This window comes from Saxophila tyrrhenica, assembly GCF_035928015.1.
Source record: "Saxophila tyrrhenica strain CCFEE 5935 chromosome Unknown scaffold_23, whole genome shotgun sequence".
NCBI lineage: Eukaryota > Fungi > Ascomycota > Dothideomycetes > Mycosphaerellales > Extremaceae > Saxophila > Saxophila tyrrhenica.
The window spans coordinates 156,278-177,705 of record NW_027041755.1 but is presented as its reverse complement, the minus strand read 5'-3'; the positions used below and the strand labels follow the sequence as shown (position 1 = coordinate 177,705).

The 21,428-nt window shown below is 55.6% G+C and overlaps 7 protein-coding genes across 7 annotated transcripts; 2 read left to right on the top strand and 5 right to left on the bottom strand.

Moving 5' to 3' along the window:
• Positions 1 to 10: 10 nt before the first annotated feature.
• On the bottom strand, positions 11 to 2,272 carry LTR77_010450 (uncharacterized protein; the record flags this gene model as incomplete). The annotated part of the gene is made up of 1 exon (XM_064807669.1): positions 11 to 2,272. One exon carries the CDS (start codon positions 2,270 to 2,272, stop codon positions 11 to 13), a length of 2,262 nt encoding a protein of 753 aa, XP_064654178.1.
• Positions 2,273 to 2,486: 214 nt separating this feature from the next.
• Positions 2,487 to 4,592, bottom strand: MPP10 (U3 snoRNP protein; the record flags this gene model as incomplete). Its single annotated transcript, XM_064807668.1, has 1 exon — positions 2,487 to 4,592. One exon carries the CDS (start codon positions 4,590 to 4,592, stop codon positions 2,487 to 2,489), a length of 2,106 nt encoding a protein of 701 aa, XP_064654177.1.
• A 262-nt stretch (positions 4,593 to 4,854) lies between these two features.
• LTR77_010448 (uncharacterized protein) lies at positions 4,855 to 6,441 on the top strand (the record flags this gene model as incomplete). Its single annotated transcript, XM_064807667.1, has 1 exon — positions 4,855 to 6,441. The coding sequence occupies one exon, from the start codon at positions 4,855 to 4,857 to the stop codon at positions 6,439 to 6,441; it is 1,587 nt and encodes a 528-aa protein (XP_064654176.1).
• Positions 6,442 to 10,050: 3,609 nt separating this feature from the next.
• LTR77_010446 (uncharacterized protein) lies at positions 10,051 to 12,707 on the bottom strand (the record flags this gene model as incomplete). Its single annotated transcript, XM_064807666.1, has 2 exons — positions 10,051 to 11,918; positions 11,972 to 12,707. 2 exons carry the CDS (start codon positions 12,705 to 12,707, stop codon positions 10,051 to 10,053), a joined length of 2,604 nt encoding a protein of 867 aa, XP_064654175.1.
• Positions 12,708 to 13,656: 949 nt separating this feature from the next.
• On the bottom strand, positions 13,657 to 14,954 carry LTR77_010445 (uncharacterized protein; the record flags this gene model as incomplete). Its single annotated transcript, XM_064807665.1, has 2 exons — positions 13,657 to 14,876; positions 14,930 to 14,954. The coding sequence occupies 2 exons, from the start codon at positions 14,952 to 14,954 to the stop codon at positions 13,657 to 13,659; spliced, it is 1,245 nt and encodes a 414-aa protein (XP_064654174.1).
• Positions 14,955 to 16,217: 1,263 nt separating this feature from the next.
• Positions 16,218 to 17,114, bottom strand: LTR77_010444 (uncharacterized protein; the record flags this gene model as incomplete). The annotated part of the gene is made up of 1 exon (XM_064807664.1): positions 16,218 to 17,114. The coding sequence occupies one exon, from the start codon at positions 17,112 to 17,114 to the stop codon at positions 16,218 to 16,220; it is 897 nt and encodes a 298-aa protein (XP_064654173.1).
• Positions 17,115 to 19,460: 2,346 nt separating this feature from the next.
• On the top strand, positions 19,461 to 21,341 carry LTR77_010443 (uncharacterized protein; the record flags this gene model as incomplete). The annotated part of the gene is made up of 2 exons (XM_064807663.1): positions 19,461 to 19,548; positions 19,600 to 21,341. The coding sequence occupies 2 exons, from the start codon at positions 19,461 to 19,463 to the stop codon at positions 21,339 to 21,341; spliced, it is 1,830 nt and encodes a 609-aa protein (XP_064654172.1).
• Positions 21,342 to 21,428: the final 87 nt, after the last annotated feature.

Here is a 21,428-nt window from a genome sequence, read left to right as displayed (position 1 = left end):
AGTTTCAGCATCAACCTCGGGAACCGAACAGTCTTCTCAGAGAGCCTTTCTCTTTTTTCTTCGATGGTTTCGTCCCGTAAGCTACGGCCGTGCGAGTAGCATACTCAAACAAATCCCTGACCCCTTCGCCCGTCTTTGCAGAGCACTCGAAGTATTTCCGCGCGCCGATTGTTCGTCCCACGGCTACACTTTCTTTCTGCGCCACAAGACGCTTTTGTACCATGTCGAGGGTCGTGATGGGTTGATCGAGTTGCAGGCCAACAAGTAGTGTCGGGGTTTTTGGGCAAAGCTCCATGGTCTCCCGGTACCACTTTCGTTCGACGTTCATCAACGAATACGGATCGTTGATAGCGAAACAGATGAGAACCACGTGTGCGTCCCGATACGATGCCCGTCGAAGGTCGTCGTAGCTTCCTTGAGCTCCAGCAGTATCCCGTAGAGCCACATGCATGTATTTGCCATCCAACTCAACGTTATCCACATGGTTATCGAAGGTAGTGGGAGTATATTCGTCAAGGAATACACCCTGGCAGAACCTTTTCAGGAGGCACGTTTTACCCACTCCTGAGTCACCGATAAGAACAATTTTGGCCGTGAAGACTGGCGCTTCTGGTACGGGTTCTGCTGTGGGACCGACAAGTTCAGCGGTAGTACGAGCCTGGCGTTGATCTTGTGTCCTCTGTTGAGTGACCATATGAAGACCCGTGGTCTTGGAGCGGTCTCCGAACTGTCCTCGCCTGCCCTCAGCTGCTGTGCTCTGGAGGTTCAGCTTGGATACGGCCGCGGCGGCGGCTTCTGTCGGGCCTATGCTCGAAGGTGCATCTGCCAATGACGCGCCATGTTGTTCGGGCATCTGGCCAGCATGCGCCGGACTCGATTCATACACTACCAGCGTCTCAAGCATTGTAGCGTAGGCATCTCTGTCGTTCTCGTTGCCGTCGGCCTCACAGAGATCGATCAGCAACACCAAAGAGGCGTCGACCCCAACAGTGTCCTGTAGCTTCCGACAGCCCTTGAGAGCTCGTCTCGCATGCAGCTGCGCGGCTGCTGTGTCATCTAGCTCCTTCATCACATTAGCAAGCAAAATGGAGTCTCTGAAGTACTCCAGATCTTTCGTGCCGCTAAGACGCTCAATGAGCGCTAATTTCTGCGATAGCACGTCCTGACACTCGATCCACCGTTGTTGTGAGTGGAAGATGTCACACAGACGTGTTACCACCAGCCTGAGGGTCTCGCTTTGCTGCCCGAGTGCGCTCCCAGGTCTGCCGATACCTGCCTGGCGTAGCCGGTTGAGGCAGTTCCGTAACGACCTTTCTGCCCCTGACGTATCACCGGCACGTAGCTTGGCCATGCCGCTCTCGTAAAGCAGTCGCACAATCTCGTCCTGCAGTTCATCGTCGGAGTCTGCATCTCCGTCCCCTTCGAAGACTGGAACGTCGGCCACTGATTGGGGTGGCGGATAATGGACAGCAGAGTCTTCTCCGTATTCACAGACAGTCTGAGATTCCATCCATCTCTGCATGGCAAGGCTCTGTTCTGCTGGGAAATAGTCTGCAAGATCCGACTTCGCGTCGTCGTCGAGCCTCCGCGCCGTCATGACTGTCGTAGCCGAAGAGATCGTACTAGCGGCAGAGCGGACGCAGTCTCGCAGATTGCTCATAGCTGCAACTTGCTGTTGCACATCATCTTGAGGCGTACCGGGAGTGCCTCGTAAGCCGACGATCCGTTGGTTTAGGCCCACAGCGATTCGGCGGACATCGTCCTGGAGCTGGCTCAGACTGGGCAGTACTTTGTCTTCTGCCGATTTGCTATAAGACATCTGGTTGACAAGGATGATTGTTTGCATAGAGAGCTGCAGGCCATCCCGGTATGAGTGGATGTGCAGACGAAACCGGGTGATTCGTTCTTCGGCACGTTTGAGTCGAAGTTGCTTCCGATGCTCGTCGAGGAAGCTGGCGTCCTTGTTGATCTCGATCAATAAGTTTTGCAACTCTCTCATGACATCTTTGCTGTCTTGTATCGAGCGTGCGACATTGTCCCACAGAGCGCCAACATGCCCCGTCGTGCCACTTTGTTCGGCTGTGATGTGCTCAAAAGCATTACGCATCGACTCCAAGACCCTGTTCAGGCTCTCGAGGTCTCTGTGGAGGTCGGAGAGGGTTTTATTCGCAAGGGATGAGCCATCGTGGAACTTCTTGAGTTCGCTTGCGACGAAACCCGTCACTTGGAGCAGAGCAAGTACGCCGGTTGCAATGCTCAGCGGATCTGGCATGTTGGTTACATCAGTGGTTAGGCATACGGTTTGGTCAAAAACTTTCAAGCTGTGCAAGGCTGAGAACGCGAGGTCGAAATTGGTAGATAAGACATCTCTGCTGAGCCACCATCGACCCCACTCAACGTGCATGAGCAAGGCTGTATCGACATACAAATCTTAGACAGGGTTTGAAGACGTTACCGTATAGCTCTGTCGAATTTATAATTTACGATCAGAGTTTATAGCTTCCGCCACCCTGCCCCCCACCACTCCCAGCCTTCACCTCTCTCCCCTCCACATCTCTCACATCGCCCTTCTGTCCGATAACCTTCACACCACCCTTCTTGAGATCACCCAACATCTCTTTCTTCTTCTCCCTCTTTCCCCCCTCCTTCTCTCCTTCATTCGTACCAGCCTTCCGGATTCTCTCCTTCTCCCTTCTTCGCCTCCTCTTCCGCTCCTCACGACTCATCTCCTCACGACCAGCAGGCAGGCCAGATTTGTCAACAACCTCCTCTCGTACGCCTTTAGCTCCTTCTCCAGCCTTATACACCTCCTGGGGCGCCAATTGACTAGCTCCTGCTACTTCACCACCGGCGCTTGGCCGAGCGTCTTCCATGCTGATAGCTGGCGCATCCACCCTGATGTCGAGTTGCGGCACTGCTTGCTTGGGCCTAAAGTGCCAGGAGCTAAGACTGTCGAGATCAGCAGAGATCTTCTTCCACATGGCCTCAATTTCCCTTTCCTCCTTCTTCGTCTTCTCATCCTTGGCATCGACAAAGTTCGGGTCAGTGCGGCGCAGATGCTCCTCTTCGTACTCTTCGGCCAGACCTTTCTTGCTTTTGCTGTCGTCCAGCTGGAAGTCCAGTCTGCCCCGCCTGGCTGCAGAGCCTGTGGCAAGGTCGTCTGGTCGTCGTCGAATGATATCTTGGAAGTCGTGCGCGAGGATACGGCGCTTGATGAGCTCTTCGATGCTCTCGCTGACTTCGGCCGTGATCACGGGTACCGGCTTGCCGGTGCGCTCAAAGTCTAGATCTTCTTCGAGAAGAGAGTTGAGGGGTCGATCGGCTGCGCGAGCCTCGCCAGATAATGTCCATTCACGTTTTGCTACGTTTGCAGCTTCGAGCTTGCGAATCTCTTCAGCTAGAGCAGCCTTCTTGCGCTCGTAGGCAGAGCGTCGAGATCTTGGGTCGGATGGATCAAGCTTTTCCGGCGCCTCTTCTTCTTCCTGTTCGGATTCATCATCTTCGAACAGATCGCGGTGGACCGCTGCCATTGTTCGCTCAACATCCTCCTCAGCAGCTTCATCGCCTCCGCCATTCTGCGCCGGCGCTGGGAAGTTATGAGGGTTCGGCCGTCCTTTCTTATTTTTCCGCTTCTTCTGTGCTGGTGAAGCGAAAAAGTCCTTGTACATGATGTCGTTGGTGTTCGACAGACCACCCATCGCATCCAACTCACCAGCATCGACGTCTTCTTCATCTTCGCTTGATGCATCTGGGTCGCCGAACGTAGGCCCTTCGTCGTCATCATCTTCGTCGTCCTGACCGTCTGCTGCAGCTCCATGGGCACCAGCTGTCTGCGCAACTGGGTCCGCATCCCAGTCAATGTCTTCTTCGTCGCTCGCTGCTCCGTCGTCGTCGCCTCGCGCATCTTGCTGTTCTAGAAAGTCCGATTTGCGGTTGAAGTCGTCAATGGAGAAGAAGCCATCGTTCAGCCCGAACTTGTCGGCCACGAATTCCTCTGCCGGCTCGTCATTCCCAATTTCCGCTCCTTCGATATCCATATCGATGTCGTCGTCGTCCAGGCCTTGATCATGGTAATCATCAACGCCATCCATGTCCAAATCATGGTCCTCGCCTTCAGCATCCTCGCCATCGACGTCCGCACCCTCTACTTCATAATCCACGCCCTCCTCACCCAAGCTATCGTCGTCCGCAGAATCGTAAACCTCCTCTTCCTCGACCTCATCGTGCCCATTGATTCCTGCCGACCGGTCCAACTCTGCCACTTCTACTCCCCTCTCTGCTTCGACAGCCACAGCATCAATGACCCGCCTCGCCTGCTCCCATACCTGCTCCACACTGAAGCCATCTGTGTGAATCTGCTTTAGCCGGAGCACGTCCTCGTCCAGCAGCTTCTCTCCCCGCTTTCTCTTCTTTCGCACTTCCTGTTGGCGCTGCTGTTGCGTCTTACTGACATCCTGCGCCAGAGGGTCAAGCGCATGCTTCAGGTAGGCGAGTGTGTCTGTGTAGAGGGGCAGCGTGGGTTGCAGAAAGGTGTGCTGTGCATTTTGTAGCGTCGACGGCAGCGCGTTTGTATCCATGGCTGCGGCGGCCATGGCGTTGTGTGTTTGACGATGCTGTCGACAGCAAAATTCGAAGAGAAGTCACGATCTTAGATCTGATCCCGATAAGATAAGGTTTAACATTCACTTCGCCAAGCTTTGAGCTTTCTTTCGACTCCACCTCGCAAAACACTCGGAACCTGGACTCCAGCACAACGGAATGGTGCCGCATCTCAACTACATGCGAGGGGAAAGACCAATAGCATATAGACTCTCCAGCTCCATGAGCACAAGATAAGTCCGCATCTCCTGCGCCATGGCATTAGACAGCTCCTGGTCCATCTCTGATTCCTTCGCTCGACTCGTCCTCTATCTCCTCATCTTCCTCCTCATCTTCGGCTACATCACGTCAACCCAAGCAACCCATGGCAACATCCCCGGTCCCGTCCTCGCAGGTTTCACAGACCTCTGGCGCTTCTTCGTCGTCCGCTCACGAAAATCTCATGAGACTTACCTCGCTCTGCATAAGAAGCACGGCGATCTGGTTCGCATCGGACCCAACTGTATCAGTATCTGCAAACCGGACCTCATCCCGGCCATTTATGGCATCGGAAAGGGCTATGTAAAGTCCAGCTTCTACGAAGTATGGCAGAACGTTGTCAACGGGAAGCGGGTGGCGAGTATGGTGTTCACGACGGACGAAGCCCAGCACGCGGCGATGAAGAAACCCATTGCGGCGGCTTACTCGTTGTCGACGTTGAAGGAGTTTGAGCCGTTGATCGACTCCACGACTGCGGTTTTTCTACATCGACTGGACGAACTCTTCGCTGGGACCGGCAAGACTTGTGATCTCGGCACGTGGCTGCAATGGTACGCCTTCGATGTGATTGGCGAATTGACCTTTTCTAAACGACTGGGCTTCCTGGAAAAGGGCGAAGACGTAGAAAGCATCTGCCACTCCGTCGGCGCGAACTTCGACCGCTGTTCCGTCCTTGGCCAGATGCCGTGGCTCGACCTCCTCACCTACAAGAACCCCATCTACCTCAAATACTTCGCCAAACCCGTCTCCAACCCCGTAATAGGCTTTGGCCAACGGCGACTCGAAGAACGACTCAACGAGACCGAGACCGCCGCACCGGCTATCACCATCTCCGACCCAGCACTGCGCGAAAATGTCCTCCACGGCACTCTCCCCAGCAAGCCCGACTTCCTCTCCCGCTTCCTCACCGTCCGCGCCGAAGAACCAGATACCGTCACCGACTCCCGCCTGCTCGCGTACTTATTCATGAACATCAACGCCGGCAGCGACACCATCGCCTCCGTGCTGCGAGCAGTGTTCTACTATCTCCTCAAACACCCCTCCACTCTCGCCATCCTCACAACAGAACTCCTCGACGCCGAGAAAGCCGGCACCCTAACTACCCCCCTCCCGACCTGGACCGAATGCCAATCCCTCCCCTACCTCACCGCCGTAATCAAAGAGTCCCTCCGCCTCAACCCCGCCCTCGCACTCCCGCTCGAACGTATAGTTCCCCATGGTCCCGGGTTACGGATTGGGTTCCACGACTTCCCACCCGGCACTATCGTTGGGATAAATCCCTGGGTGCTCCATCGCGACCCTCGGATCTTCGGAAATGACGCTGAGGCCTGGCGGCCGGAGAGGTGGTTAGAGGCGGATGAGGAAGGGGTGAAGTACATGGAGCACCATTTACTCACCTTTGGAGCGGGAAAGCGGACGTGTTTGGGAAGGAATATTGCGATGATGGAGCTGACGAAGTTGGTTCCTGCTTTGGTTCTGCGGTACGAGATGAGGCTGGCGGAGCCGGAGAAGGACTGGCGGATACTCAACTCGTGGGTGGTGAAGCAGGAAGGACTGAATGTGCTGCTTGAGCGGCGGAAATAAGTGGTGTGATGGCTGTGCATTGCTTCACACTCTCTAGCGATGTCCTGTAAACCCTTCCAATGCTGTCTATGATACATAAATCGTTCGTCAGATCCCCTCCCATCCCATGACACATAAAGCCGGAATAAATTGTAAAGTGATGATCACGCCAATGCTATGCTCTGTCTTGATGCTGTATGCACAAAGCTTGGATGCCATCTACAAGGGCCAAAATTGCCGAGAATCGAAAAATGCAAGTCGGTCGGGTCGGTGAGGGTGGTGACGCGAGGTATCAAAGATGCTAGAAAGCTCCAATCGAAAAGGGTTGGGTACGTTGGTTGCGAAGTGCGTAGGCTTTGAGTTCAAAGATGTGTGCCGTCTTTCACTCGGTGCTGTCGTAGTAGAGCGCTGTTTCCGAGAGATCGTGTTGAGCGCGGATTGGCGTCGTCGTTGATGTGGATGTACGCCCTTGTTGATCAGCGTCGCTGGCCATTGCTCCGGACTGCAAGGGCGACTCAAAGCTTTCCCAACAGTTCTCAGAGTTTGTACCGAATTGGGAGCCAGCTGAGTTGCTCTGAACAACGTACCAGTTAGGGTGGGAGGCTTCTGGTGTAAGATCCCAGTCGGGATTTTGAACGTAGTCAGTGAGAGGTTGAGCAGCGCTATCTCCAACATAGTGTTGTCGAGAAGGAAAGTGGTGTAGCGAAAGCAGTAACGGGTCTGCACGGTAAGCAGCATGATCTGCGAAAGTCATGCGCATGTCTTGTGCGCTGCTCTCCGGGTAGACGTTCGAATCCAGGGAGAGATTGCGCCTCATTGCCGACGATGTCATCGCTTCATATCCTGTATGTATCTGCGCCTGCGAATCTTCTTCATTGGTAGACACGCTGCAAGGTGCAGCAGCTGCGTGCCCAGTCCCAGCGGAGCTTGCATCCGGGAACCGTGCCTTCGACATCAGATGCTCAATGAATTCTCCTGGATTCTTGACGCCCTTCTGGTAGGAGTCCATATGGGCACAGCATCCGTATTGAAGCTCATCAGCGCAATTGATGCAAACATCGTCGTCCCACCGGAGATTGATCAAATCATTGCGAGTCCAACCCCGTCGGGCGCAGGCATGTTCGACAGCAGCCCTGATAGCAGGGTCGGTTTGCAGCATGAGGCCTACGAGACGTTTCCAAAGTTCGGGAAGGGGGTTGTCATCTTGTCTTTGGTGTTTCAGGATGCACGAGATCCAAGTCCCCAGATCTCCATGTGGTTTCGTACAGTAAGGACAACCGTAGGCTTTCTTCAGAGGAATGATGATGTGACAGCCGGGAGAGAAAGCATGCGTCCAACACTCTGCTTCGCGATCACCAGTCACGCGACATTCTTTGCAGTGCCAACATTCCGAGCCTCCCTCGCATTTCTTTCGAATGTGCCTCCTAAGATCATAGTCCCTCGCGAAGGAAGTTGGACAGGATGTGCAGGAGAATCGTTCCTCTTGGGTTGGCTGTTGAGGTCTGCGCTGATTTGTGGCCGCAGTCGGAGGCATGCTCCATGTTTGACTGTAAAAGACCTTTTCACATGCGTAAAGTGCAACGATTTCAGCAGGCGATAACCGAATGAACTTCCAAAGATTAAGCGTAAGCTAGGATATACTGCCTATAAGTCAGGGCGAGGGGCCGTCTCTTATTCTCTCGTCGAGAACCAGAACAGTGCTGCGACAGGGGTATATGGCTCGGTAAGATGTTCCGTGAGCGCCACCGCCCGCAACGAAGCACTTCACGCGCTGTAAGTGACCTGGGTGTTCGCGGGAATAACGTGGAATAGTGGTTTAGAGTGGGCGAACGAGTCGTCTCTATGGAAGCGCTGGAAAGGACCCTCCTGGACCAAACGGAGGGTTTGAGTACATGCAAATCGACCGCCGTGTTTGAATATGTTTGTTACTTTGGGTGTCATCATCATGGATGGGCGAAGTTTAACAAGTTCAAGGTGAAGTTGAAATTGGCCGGTGTAGCAGTGCGCCGAACATCGATTCGATTCGTCCAGGTTACGGCCCGCCAGACTACCCAGCGCCACGGGCCATCGAGCCTTTCCCTTGGGATTCTGTTTGTCTGCCTTGACACGCTATTTCTGCAACCCACCTGCCCCCGTCCCACCTCAATTCTTTATTACAACGTACGATCTGGACTTCTGCTCCCCAACTCGGACCGCTGATCGATCCTCGTTATGTGCTGCAGCAATCCGACTACAGCGCTTTGGTAAATTGAAGGGGGATTTCGAGGTCATGCGCAATAAAAATAGGTACGGTTATTGTTTGACAGCCCGCCGACCGGCAGGGGTGTCAGGGCGTTGAAAACCTGACGAAATTTGTCTGCTAGATGCGTTCATCTCGTTCGGCTCGATCACGAGTGTATGTGCAAGTGACAACGCGTTATTCAATCCGCATCGCGCGAACCAAGATTCACAGAGCTGTCCCTCGATGGAAGCATCACAGGCATCCTCGGGTCCACAGCCGTGAAGTTGGATTGGCGTCGTCAGTGCTCAGACAGCGAACGGCAAGGCCAGATTTGTGGCGCCTGCGGAGGTTCCAAGGGCCAAGCTCTTTGGCAGGATCAGCCCTGCCGAAAACTTCGCTCAAGGACACGGACGGCAAAATCACAGAACCTTCTAGAAGTAGAGCTTCCCTGAGTGAGAGGGGGGGAGCGTTGACGAAGGTAGAGGGTAGGCCAAAAGGGCCAGACGCGTTTATCGGGGAGAGTTGCAAATGGCGGTGAATGCTATGCGTTGTCCAAAGATGAGGCTGCATCGTAGTGCTGGAGGGCCGGGTTGGATGAACCAACTGCGGCGCTGCAGCGCACTCGCCGCGCACAACCCCATGACCTGCAAGGCCCCTGAGAGTCTCCTCCTGGTTCCATGCCGAACACAGGTTATGCAAGCCTCAAGACCACTCGATTCGACTGCTACTACCCCCTTACCCTCTGTCCTCCAATCCGAACGCCGCCGACAACATGCCTGTGATGAGCTCACGCCATAGCTCCGTAATCGACGCAACGGCGACCAGATTCGACGTAGCCCGTAACGGACGGCCATCACTCCAGCAGTCTGCTGGACTGGCGAGGCATCTTCAAAGCCGGTCGATTTGAGGCTTACTAACATCGCTGCAGGCCTTGCTATGGTTGCCAGGAAGATCCAGATTGCTATAACCTCCCGGCAGCTCCGCCTCTCCCGTCATATGAAATAGCGTATGTCCCCTTCACCTCACACTCGATCTTGGTAGCTGATCGGAAAAGCAGTTGCTCGGTAACCGCAATCGTCGGTAGAGTGTTGTTGTCCTCGACCGTCCTCGCTTCTAGGATAGTGGCCTGGTTAAGGTGGGCGGGACTTTGAAGAGAACGCAGATTGACGGTGTACCATACAGGAGATCTCGGATAGAAGGACTTCCAGACGAAGGTGTTGACAGCGATAGGGAGATGCACCGCAGGCCGCTATGCCACTCGTAATACACCACTGCCCAGTCGACAGCAAGAAGTAATACGTTGTGTCCAACAAGCTCGTCGAAGCTCCTTGCTCTTTCTGGCCACACCGTCGTGTAGGCGCCAACATCGATAGCCGAGTTCTCCTTCCCATCGTAGAATGGATAATCGTTCACCCAAAGAACGATAGCAGGAAGATCAGGGCCATACCATAGCGTAAGCAATCCAGCGAATCCGACAGACCAAGCGAGGAAGCCGAAGAGGTGCTGGAGCTTGTGCTCGTGGACGAGGCTCGCGACCCTCCTTCACCGCTGGGATCAACAATCGACGGCAGTGGACCGGAAGAAGTAGGACGCGGCGCATACACGATGCTCGGAAGGCCAGAAATACCGCCGGTCTTTTGAGCGGAGCTGTGCTTGTCGCTCGATTCCTGCGAGCTTCCCTTCGCTGTTGACTGCAGACGGAACGTTGTACCGTGCACCACAGCACTTTGACCGCTGTAAGTGAATGTGCTCTTGCCCATGGAGACGATGGTGTGGCCAGACCGATCGATCGTACCAGTAACTGTCGTCCTCCATGTCGTGCCGTGAGCGAACGTCAGCTCCATTCGCGATCTGGTAGCTTTCGCTGGAGCAGACTGTTCACCAGACGCATCATTCGCTGTCAAGGAGGGCGCATCGCTTGGAGCCTCAAAACCGATCGTCGTACCGCCGACCACAACTCCATGACTCCCCAAGCTCAACGCCTCCCCACCGGCAGAGATGATAGAACGTCCAGGCTCATACGTCGTCTCCCCTCCAACAACAATTCCGCCAGAATACGCAGTAAACGTCTCACCACCCACCGTGACCTTAGCAGTAGGTCTGCCTTCCGTCTGCGCCTCGCTCAAGACAGAAAGTGCATTCGGCGGTTCCGGGTCGGTCGGAGGAGGCGTTGGAAGCACACCGACCACCAGAGTCTTCGAGCCGAGTGACACGAATGTGCCGCCGATTCGTGTCTTCTCGCCTTGCGAGAGTATGTGTGTGCCCAACGAGACGGCGTCACCCTCTGATCCGGCTGAGAGGAGCTGGGAGCCGACAAAGACTTTGCTGTTGGCCAGTGCTGTCGTTGGGATGTTGAAGATGGTTGTTGCTTGTGCTTGCGTGCTTGCGCCATACGCACTCAGCGGTGCTGTAATAGGGTCGACTGGATCGACTGGATTTACGGAGCTCGCATGGTCGGCATCGCTGGCGCCGCCGGTTGGATCAGCTGGTGAATCGAGTGGTGGCACAGGCTTGGGATATGTTTTCTCAGTGCTCCCGGAAGTGTTGGGTACATGTAGCTTTGTACCGTGCTTTTCTTGTGATGTTGCTTCAGGCCTGGAAGAAACATGCGGCTCAATCGCAGAGTCAGTAGGATCAGCGGCTCGGGACCTGCTCTCCTTCGGTATTATAACGCCTCTTGTGGTCTCCAGCTCAGGCGCCGGCGTCTGCGTCCCTCCCAAACTACCCTCCGACCCCATCCCCGGCTCCGCCGCCGTCGCGCTCCTCTCCACTCCCCTCGACATCGTCGGCACAACTTCCACCTCCGCCTTGGGCAAAGCAGTCGGCGGATCCACAATCCCAAACGCCCCCGTCACACACTTGCTCCACTCCCTCTCCATCCCAAAAAACTCCCTCGGATAAACCAACCAAGGCCGATACGCCGCCTGCGTAACCGTCTGACACGCCGGGTCACTCTGGTGATTAAAGCACAAATCCTGACTGATCCACGCGTCCCAGGGGACCGGGTTCGGCGCGAGGTCCGCGAAATTGAAGGGCCAGGGTGCGGAGTCGGCGATGGGCATGGCGGCTGCGTGGCCGCGGTAGGAGGAGAGGGAGGCAGAGGGGAGGGGGAGGATACCGGCGGGGAGCGGGGTACCGCAGTAGGAGCCGGCGGTAGCGAGAGCGGTGACACCAGCGTAGGAGCGGTAGGCGGAGCCGGAGGTGAGGGTGTGGCCGGAGTACAGGAGTGTTTCGGGGGTGGAGAGGTTGGAGGGGTGAGTGGGGGTTGCGATGCGGTCTGTCTCTGTTCGTTAGTCGCAGCATGATGAGTGTGTGGAAGGGCAGACTTACAGTCGCTCCCACAAAAATCCCCAGTCATAGAAACAGGCCAATACAACAACTTGACCGACGGTACGAAGAGCGCACAAGCATCACAAGCATCCCCAGGCTCCGGGTAATAGCAAGGCGGCTTTGATCTCGTAAATCCATCCGCAGTCCAAGCACTGAACAACGACGCACAATTCTTATCATCAATCGTACAACTCGGCGTCGGAGCCGGGCTCGCGCACGTCACAGTCTCTTGCGTGTGCACTGACACGCCGGTCGTCGTAACAGTAGCGGCCGGAATACCGCTCGGCGGGAACTCGTAGGTGATCGTTGTGAGCGTGATGGTCTGGAAAGGGTAGGTGATATCGCTCTCCGTCGAGTAAGATGTGCGCCAGCCGCCGTTGGCGACTGCTCGTGGGTGGCCATCGCAGAGCTTGAACGTCTCGTACTCGGTGTAGGTCCAGTGGTCGGATAGAGTGTATGTTGAGTACGGAATGGTGGTCTTCGGGCATGTGGTTGACCAGGCGGAGTAAGAATCCCAATCATTCCAGCATTTCACCGCATCGTCGTAGTTGGAGGCCGTCAAGGTTGCGTTCGAGTTCGATCGCTGTGGAGCATTCGTCCGGCTGACATTGAGCAGTCGGTATGGCCCAGACTCGGCCGAACGGGTAGTATCAGGTATCTTCGTGCAACTCGTCAGATGACTCGAGAAGCCAATGAAAAGCAAAGAACACGCAAGAGCGAACGACAGTACAAACATCGCAGAACAACCAAAGAAGACACAAACGAAAAGTAACACAGAGCGAAGAAGTCGCCTTCGAGCAACCGCCTCCTCTTGAACCGCAGAGCCAGCGAGCCATTGAAACACCCCAACCAAGCCGCACCGTCATGCTGGGACATCGTACTATTCAAAGCAGGCGAAAGTGCAGTTCGAGAGTGCGCGAGGTTGCTGGGCGGCTATCGTATGGCTTCCAGTTGCAGGTCGGCGCGTAGCCAGATTTTCGAGCGGCAAAGCAGCGCAGCGCTTCCAGAGCCTTCTATGTTGACGTTCTGGTTCATCCGACGGACTCGAAGTACCGAAGAGTGCTCTTATGTGTTGTTGCCCGTCGAGAGAGCGAAGTCGCACGTGGATGAGCCAAAGCTGTAACCCGGGAACCGGATATCCGCTCGAACATGAAAAGACATGTAACCAGAAGCCAGCCGAATGCCCAAAGGCCTGCGAAAACTAAGGGATAACTTCATATATACCACGCTACCGATTAGCCTACACGTAAATGGTAGCAACACTGAGGTGATCATGGCAGTCAAGAGCTGCCGCGCTTTCCGTATCCCAACAAGAACAAAGTAAAACACTGAACGAGCTGGTATGCTGTTCGCTCGCTTCCTCGTTCAAACGCCTAAGCACCGTGGTACTCATAGACCAGCTTGCGACATCACAAGTGATCACTTCCACCCACACCGCATGCGCCGATCCAAATGCAGAGCAACATGACCTTTCCCGTTTCTTCCTCCCCACAACGACGTGCACCACATCAATCCATCCCATCAAGATTGAAGCTCAGATTGCATTCGAACTGCAACAAACTCACCCGCGAAGCTGTTAAAGTCGAATGCGGGTGCTTGTCCACCCGCCCACTGGTAAAACTCTGCTCCAAGTGCTCGATCCTCAGCGGTCCCGTCGTGACATTTCCAGCAAGGCCAGACATCTTCTAGAAATTCTGTGCAATGCCCGAATTGCCCTGCTGGTAGGCGCCGCCTGGGTTGATCCTCGTGTTACGCCGAGCCGAGACGTCTCTAACGACAGGCATGCCGGCGTCTGGTCCGCCGCCGTACGAGCCATCGCCGTAAGGGCCGTGTTGGCCATAGCCGTAGCCAGCTTGCGGGTAGTCGTAGGCTTGGCCGATGTTGGGGACGGGTGGAGCGTCGTCGGAATGCTCTGAGCGCCCACCCGCTGAATAGGCGGATGAGGCATTAGAGGGACCGCGACGGATGCCACCTGCGCCTGCTCCTGCGGCTGGCGCGACGCCGAGTGCGCCGAGGTCATCGCTGCCCATGGTATCTCTGTTGTTCATGATCGGATCACTGCTGTGGCCGTCAGAGTAATGGCCCGGTGAGTTCGGGCTGGGGCCGCCATACGCATTGCTGCCCGAGTCGGAGAGCTGCTGGGTGTGGCCGCCTGATAATGTCGTCGAGGCTTTTCGGTTCGAGGCAGTCGCTGCTCCCCACCCTCTGTAGCCGCTGCTGTGGTCTTCCGCCATCTGCGCGCCGCCCACTTCCGAGCCAACTGCGGGTAATGTAGGGTCGCCGTTCGGGTTATAGCTGTAGTCTTCAACCTCCTTGCGCCTCTGGTCCGCGGACTCCTTCTTTTGCTTTCGTTTCCGCCATAAGAAGATACCGAGACCGACTAGAATCGCGACAACCACAATCGGGATGACCACCGCGATGGCAGTGATGCCGGTCTTGCCTAGACCGCCTGAGTCGCCCGAGCCGCCACCGTTTCCTGATAGCGCAGCGGCGGACGAGCTCGCCGACGTAGTAGCAGCGCCACCTCCATTCGTCTGTGGCGTACCGGTCGTGTGTGTGATCACGACAACTTCAGGCGGCTGAGTCTGTCCATTTGCGTTGGTTTCTGTCGAGACGGTGGTAAAGCGCGTCTGAACGATAGTAGTGGGTGGTTCTGAAGAAGCGACCTGTGTGGATGTGGTAGTCCGTGTCGTGCTCGGCTCGATGGTGCGTGTGCTAGTGGGACTCAGCGACGTCGTGCTCTGCGGCGGCGGTGGAGTCGATGAATCTGGCGGCGGTGTTGTGAAGGTCGAGGAGATCACGACGGGGGCGGAGCTGGGCGTAGTGTCGACGGGCGTGGACGAGACTGCGCTCGACAGGTCAGCTACGCTGGTGCTCATGGTGCGCGAGGGCGGCAGTAATATCGCTGCGCGTTATATGGCAGAAAACAAGAATATCAGAAGTAAAAGAAGGGCATACCGGCCACTGAGGTAGAGTTGCTCATGGCGAGGAAGAATGGAGTGCGTCGGGCAGGAGGCGCGACTGGCCAGACTCGCTAATTTAGTATCGGGAGACACTCGGGGTCTGCCGCCGCGGCATAGGCGGGTGGGATGGGGGTGGTGTCGCTGTGCTCGTCCGCTGTCGAGTCGCAATTGCGCGTGCAAAGTCGCACGAGAGGAGCTGGTAACCGGGAGGAGGGCGGCAGCAGCTGGGTCAGCGCTGCGACGAGGCGGTGGTGCTATTGAAACAGCCCTTCCCGCCAAGCCCCTGTCTTTGTCTCCTTTCCGCGTTTCGGAGATGCGGCCGTCGTATGGGCGCGCGCGGCTAAAAGGTATGGACAACAACCATGCAAGAATCAAGTCTGGCAGAACGAAGATGAAACACAAAAGAGAGGTGCAGTGTACAGTGGTGGTGGTGGAGGAGGGATGGTGGTGGTGAGAGGGAAGAGAGTCAGCAGCAAGATCCAACACGACCTGACCTCTCTTCGTCTCCAGCAAGGCTGTGGCCCGCCAGGCTTTCGACCACCAACGCACGATCCAGCTTCTAATCAACCCTCATCAGCCAGGGCCGTTAACAAAAGCAGAAGCTAAACCGCTATCGTCGGCCCCTAAACCCGCCAAAGGCCTGCCAGGTCTGCCAATCTATTAAGATCACCACGCGTGGCGCCATGCCTCGCATCGGTTGCTACAGCGAGTTGTCCTTCTCACGTGTCTGTATACGGCGTCTTGCCATCCTCAACGACGAGATACACGACCATTCTCAAGCAAAATCATGATCTCACGCTACATCTCCCACAGCTGCGAATACAAATATAGCTATACCATTCCGGAAGGTCGCAGCTCGCAGCTGAAGATGTAACCTGCAAGTCACAATCCACCAATCAGTGAGCGGCAGCAGTAGGCATGCCGGCCAATACGAGAGCTGACGAAGCTCACAAGCTTCAGTGTTGCAGCGGAGAAGCAGCGGAGGGGCCGCTTACCATTTAGATGACAGTGTGAAGATGATGGACGGGCGATAATGCTTTTGTGGCCTCCAGCCAAACATCAACTTTTCGAACGTATCTACCCTGAAGAAAAACCAGCTGCGAAAAGGCCGGCCGGTCGTTGAAGCCCTCTGCCCTGCCCTTCGCAACGCTGTTTGAAGAAAATCCACCCTTCGCTCGTGAAAGTCGTAAAAAGCACCTGTATCCAAGTGCTATCTAATGCGGCAGAGACGCCACGCCTAGACGTGCATCCTGCCGTCCCGCTTAGTAGTGATAACCGTCGATCTAGTTATACCACCACTTCATTCCCGTCAACCGCCCCTCACTCAACGGCGCAAACTTCTGGAACAAGCTCGGCGTCAAGTCCAGCCCACCGTCCGCGCAGCCCGGGCAGGTATCCATGATCTTGGCCGTCGCGGTCGTGCCGCCGTAGCTGATGGTGATGGACTTGCCGCACAGCGGGTTCTCGTTCGGGTTGCCGCTCGGAGGCAGCTTGGCCGTCATCATGTTCTCCGCGAGCGCGACGATGGCGTCGCTGTCGGTGTTGGTGACGCCGCAGGAGCCCATGCCGGGGGTGTAGTAGGTCACGTCGCCGCCGTAGGTCTGACCAGATGGTGCGGAGCCGCCACCATTGCTGGGGCTGGAGGATGGCTTAGGTGCTGGAGAGGAGGCTGGCGGTGGCGGTGGTGGAGATGGAGTGCTTGGGGGTGGTGGGGGAGCCTCGTAGGTGCTCGTTGGGGTTGGCGCAACGTGCGTCGTGGTTGGCGAGGTTGGCGAAGATGGCGAAGATGAGGAAGATGGCGAAGATGAGGAAGATGGCGAAGATGGCGAAGATGGCACCGGCGCAGGCTCGGTTGGCTGCTCAGATGGGGCTGGCACGGTGACGGTGGACTTGATATGCGAAGTCGTCTTTGGCTTGTGTGGGCTGTGAGGGTTGTGGCCGTGGCCGTGCTTGCCGTGGGGTCCTCCATGTCCGTATGGGGCAGGTGCTTCAGCACCGTCAACTGGCGCAACTGGAGGAGTCTCGCCAGGGTTGAGCCAGACCGTCTTGGTGACATCGACGGTCACAACCTCCTCCTCGATCTTAGTCTCCCAAACGATGTCACGCTTGTTCTGCTGCATCGGGATGGCGACGGCCATGGACACGAGTGCGCCCACGGCGAAAATGTTCTTGGCAATCATTTTCGGGGTTGGTGAAAATGGGCGTGTTTCGAGAGTATTGCTAAGATACTTATCGTTTCCTGGATTGGAAGGATCCGAAGGAATGTGCTGTCTTGCAGACGTGGAAGATAACGAGTGAATGCACGAAGTCTCTGCGTGCGAAGGTGTAAGATCTCTCGATCAACGAGTGTAGGAGAGGTCGAATGTAATGTAAATGAATGTGTTGAGTGCGTGAGTCTGGGACGAGCAAACGCGGGTGGACCTCAAGCCTGTGAAGCGTGCAGAAGAGGAAGAAAGCCTTTGAGGAATGCGGGAGAGGGGAGGCCTACTAATACCGGTGCCACGACTCGCACAAGAAGAGGTCAGCTACCTCCTACAGTAGTTGGGAGAGACAACCTGGCTCGCTGACCGGCGAGCCCCATCGTGAACCGTCCAATGCCTGGTCATGGACCGCAGCAAAATTGAAGGCCGAGAGAAAAACGCACGCCCCTGTCGCAGATGCGCAGCCTCCACGCCAATCGCAATCGCGGACCGCGGTGGAAGTCTTCACGCACGGCAGCAGTAGGTTTCTGCAAGGCTTGATTCTCGATTCTGGCCATGCCACGTGGGTCGCACTATGCGAGGGGACCCGGTTGTTCGATGCAAGCAAGCAAGCAACCTCTTCCGTTTGCTGCCGCTGTTCTTTCACAATCGACAGGCGCAGGAACACGCACGTCGCTAAACAATTGCCCAACACACACACCGAGGAAGACAACGTGCGCTCGTTCCTATCCATGCCACCGTTTCACCTCTCTAGCTTCCGCCTCTCGATCCCGGAGATGCGGTCCTGGAGCGACCATTGGCTGTGTCCTCCAGGAACAGGATTAGCTTTTGGGGGGTGCCGAAGCCTGCCGTCTCTCCTCCGCTGGGGGCCAGCAACAACCAAATTCATTTCTACCGCTGGCAAGGCCATCCCATCACACTTCATGCATATACTTCAACTGTGGTTCGCCGCCTCTGCGCTCAACGAGACGTGTTTCCAGCTGGCACACTGTAGAGACTGCATCTGCTCCTCAGCACGCGCTAGCCCAGATCCACGTCAGTGGTGAAAAGTGGTTCACACTGCATGCTTGAAACCCGGTAGACGTGTCGAAAGATCATCGGATGGGATCTTGGTCTTGCAGCATGTCGTCTACCGCCGATGTTTCTGCGCGGTTTGACGGATTCGTGAGGCTGCCCTGCAGGTCGGTCAGTACTCCATTAAAGTCCACTGAACAGAGAAGGCCAGTATTGAAGTCCCCATTGTCTTCGGGGTATCGGATCGTATTCAACATGATCGCACCGCTGGTCGACATTCTCACTGAACTCTTCAAGGCATTCGGAGAGTCGCGGCTATTCAGAGTACAACACAGGGCTTCTTGTCGGCCGACATGGCGCTCAACTAGGGCTGTCCACCACCTCCGTTCTGCTAACATCGGGGCGAGTGCACTCAGCAGCTCATGCAAGACTTTAAGAGCCGACTTGAAGTGCTCTATACGCTTGCCGTCGAAAGGCTTGTTTGACAATCGCCATCAGGAGCAAACAGGCCGACCCTCGCATGGCAGACCGAAAGTCTCTCGCTACGACCCAGACAACCTTCGGTTCTACCAAGGCTCACTTCATTGCCAATATTCAACAGTCGACACGATGCCACGTGGAGCTATTTCAGGACTCATGCCTGTTTCTACTTATCATTGAGTCCATTACCATAGAAGCGACGAAGTATGTCTTCACTTCTGTGTTGGACCTACCGCATTCGGCGTTCTCTTCGCCAAAAGGAAATGGCGAATACCTGTTCGACAAGACACACGGTAGAATTGAGTGGATCATTGAAGCGGGTGCCGTCAGACGAGCAAGCCTGCAAGGTCTTCTATGGAGCTTTACTCCTGAGTATTGTCTTACGGCATCTGCACTTCGAATGATCACTGCCGCAAGGTGGTGTGGTGCTCACACCTACAACCATGTTGCCCTACATGGGGTATGCGGTTTCCATTGTCTTATCTTGGAACTGAATTTGAATTGGACGTGTCACCAATTGGTAGGTGGTCTCATTTTCTTCACAATTGCTGCTTCACGTCGCCACATTGCTCACATCCACTGCATCCACGTATTTAGCTCTTATATCTTCCTATGCATGACCCGTATTCACTTCCAGCCACCCTTTTCCAAGGCAGAGCTTTCAGAGCTTTCAGAGCTTTCAGAGCTTGACTTGTTACGTAAAGCTTCACTTCGTGCGACAGTGCATCTTGATTCACTGAGCACAGTAGCAAAACTTCACAAGGTAGGTCAGTCTTAATACTTGACAATCTACACTCATACCCTCTTCGACTTCGCTACGATACAACCGCAATGTCCTATCTCGGCATATCCGGATGCCATGCATTCGTGACAGGCGGACGTGGCGGCATTGGCTCTGCCATAGTCGAAGAACTGTTGGGTCTGTCCTAGGCACTGAAGCTTTGATGTCAAGCTGATATCTAGTCTTCAGCCGCTGGGTGCAAAGTTTCTGCCCACGACCTCAAGGCGGGTCCGAAATCGTCGAACGACCACCTTCTCCACCTACAAGGCGACATCTCCGATGAAAGCTCGATATCATCATGCATTAAGCAAGCAGTCGCCCATTTTGGACCGGTCAACATCTTGGCAGCCAACGCCGGCACTGGCAACGAGTCCAGTCACCCGAGTATCTGGGAGATTGAACTCGACGACTGGGAACACCTCTACCGCGTGAACGTGCGAGGCACCTTCCTTACCATCAAGCACTTCCTACTCGCCGCCAAACAACATCAAGAGACCCAAGGCAGCGATCTCGAGAATCTTGCTATCGTTGTGACTGGCAGCGAGTGCGGGAAATTCGGTCAAGCAGGCCATGCGGACTATTCTTCTGGCAAGGCGGGTCTGCAATACGGACTCGTCCCGACAGTCAAGAACGAGATTGTTAAATTGAACTCGAAGGCGAGGATCAATGCTGTTGCTCCAGGATGGGTTAACACAGAACTCATCGGCGACCGGCTGGATGACCCGAGGGAGCTGTATCTGGAGGCGCAAGGCACGGTGGCGCTGAAGAAGATCGCGCAGCCGGAGGATGTTGCGAGGACAGTGGCTTTTCTGGCGAGTCACCGGGCTGCTGGGCATATCACTGGTCAATGTTTGAGTGTCGATGGTGGCATGGAAGGGAGGATTATGTGGCGAGAGGAGGAAGTGTTGGGTTCGAAGGGCTCTACATCTACATCTCAACCTTCCACCATCCAGCAACAGTCAGTGGCGCCATCTATACCGCCTCAGGTGTCCTCCTCCAAGCCAAAACGAAAGCTCAAGATCGCCTGGTCCTTCGACTTCGACGCCGTATCAGGCTGGCTCGGCACAGGGGCCCACCCCAACAACTCCACCGCCGACTACAGCCAAGGCTACTTCAGCGCGCATCAAGGCGTACCCCGTCTGCTCAAAATGCTCCGCGGTCTCGGTATCGCTGACAAAGTCACCTGGTGCATCCCCGGCCACTCCATCGAGACCTTCCCCGACCAAACCAAGGCCATCGTCGACAGCGGAGCAGAAATCGCACTCCACGGCTACGCGCACGAAGCAGCCAGCCAGATGACTGCGGAGCAAGAACGCGACGTCCTCACCAAGTGCATCGGGCTCATCCAGAACCTCACTGGCAAGCGACCGCGAGGCTACCGAGCACCTCTCTACCTCCTCCAAGAACGCACCATCGCTCTCTTACAGGAGCACGACTTCCTCTGGGACTCCTCCCTCACGCACTACGACAGCACGCCCTACTTCCTCCCCCTTAACCCGGCGCCGATCGAACCAATCGACTTCACGCCTGAAGCCATAGCGGAGAGTTGGATGCACCCCTCGCCCAACTTCGCCTCGTTACCAAAGTCGAAAATGGTAGAGGTCCCGTGTAACTGGTACATGGAAGACGCCACCCCAATGCAATTCTACCCCAACAACCCCAACACGCAAGGCTACGTCGACGTGCGGGTGATCGAGCGGATGTGGATGGATCGGGTGGAGTGGCTAAGACGGGAGATGCGGGAGGAAGGGGAGGAGGGCGGGTTGAAGGTGTTGCCGATTGTGTGTCATCCGGATACGAGCGGGATGGCGCATATTATCGGTATGATTGAGAGGTTTTTGGGGTGGCTGCAGGGGTTGGGGGAGGAGGTGGAGTTTGTTACTTGTGCGGAGTTGGCGGAGGAGTTTAGGGCGATGGAGGGGGGTAGGTGAGTTGATTGTGGGATGATATGGTAATGGTTCTGGTTAGTGTGGAAGGGCAGGTATTTTACAGGTCTATATCTACAGTATGCAGCAGCT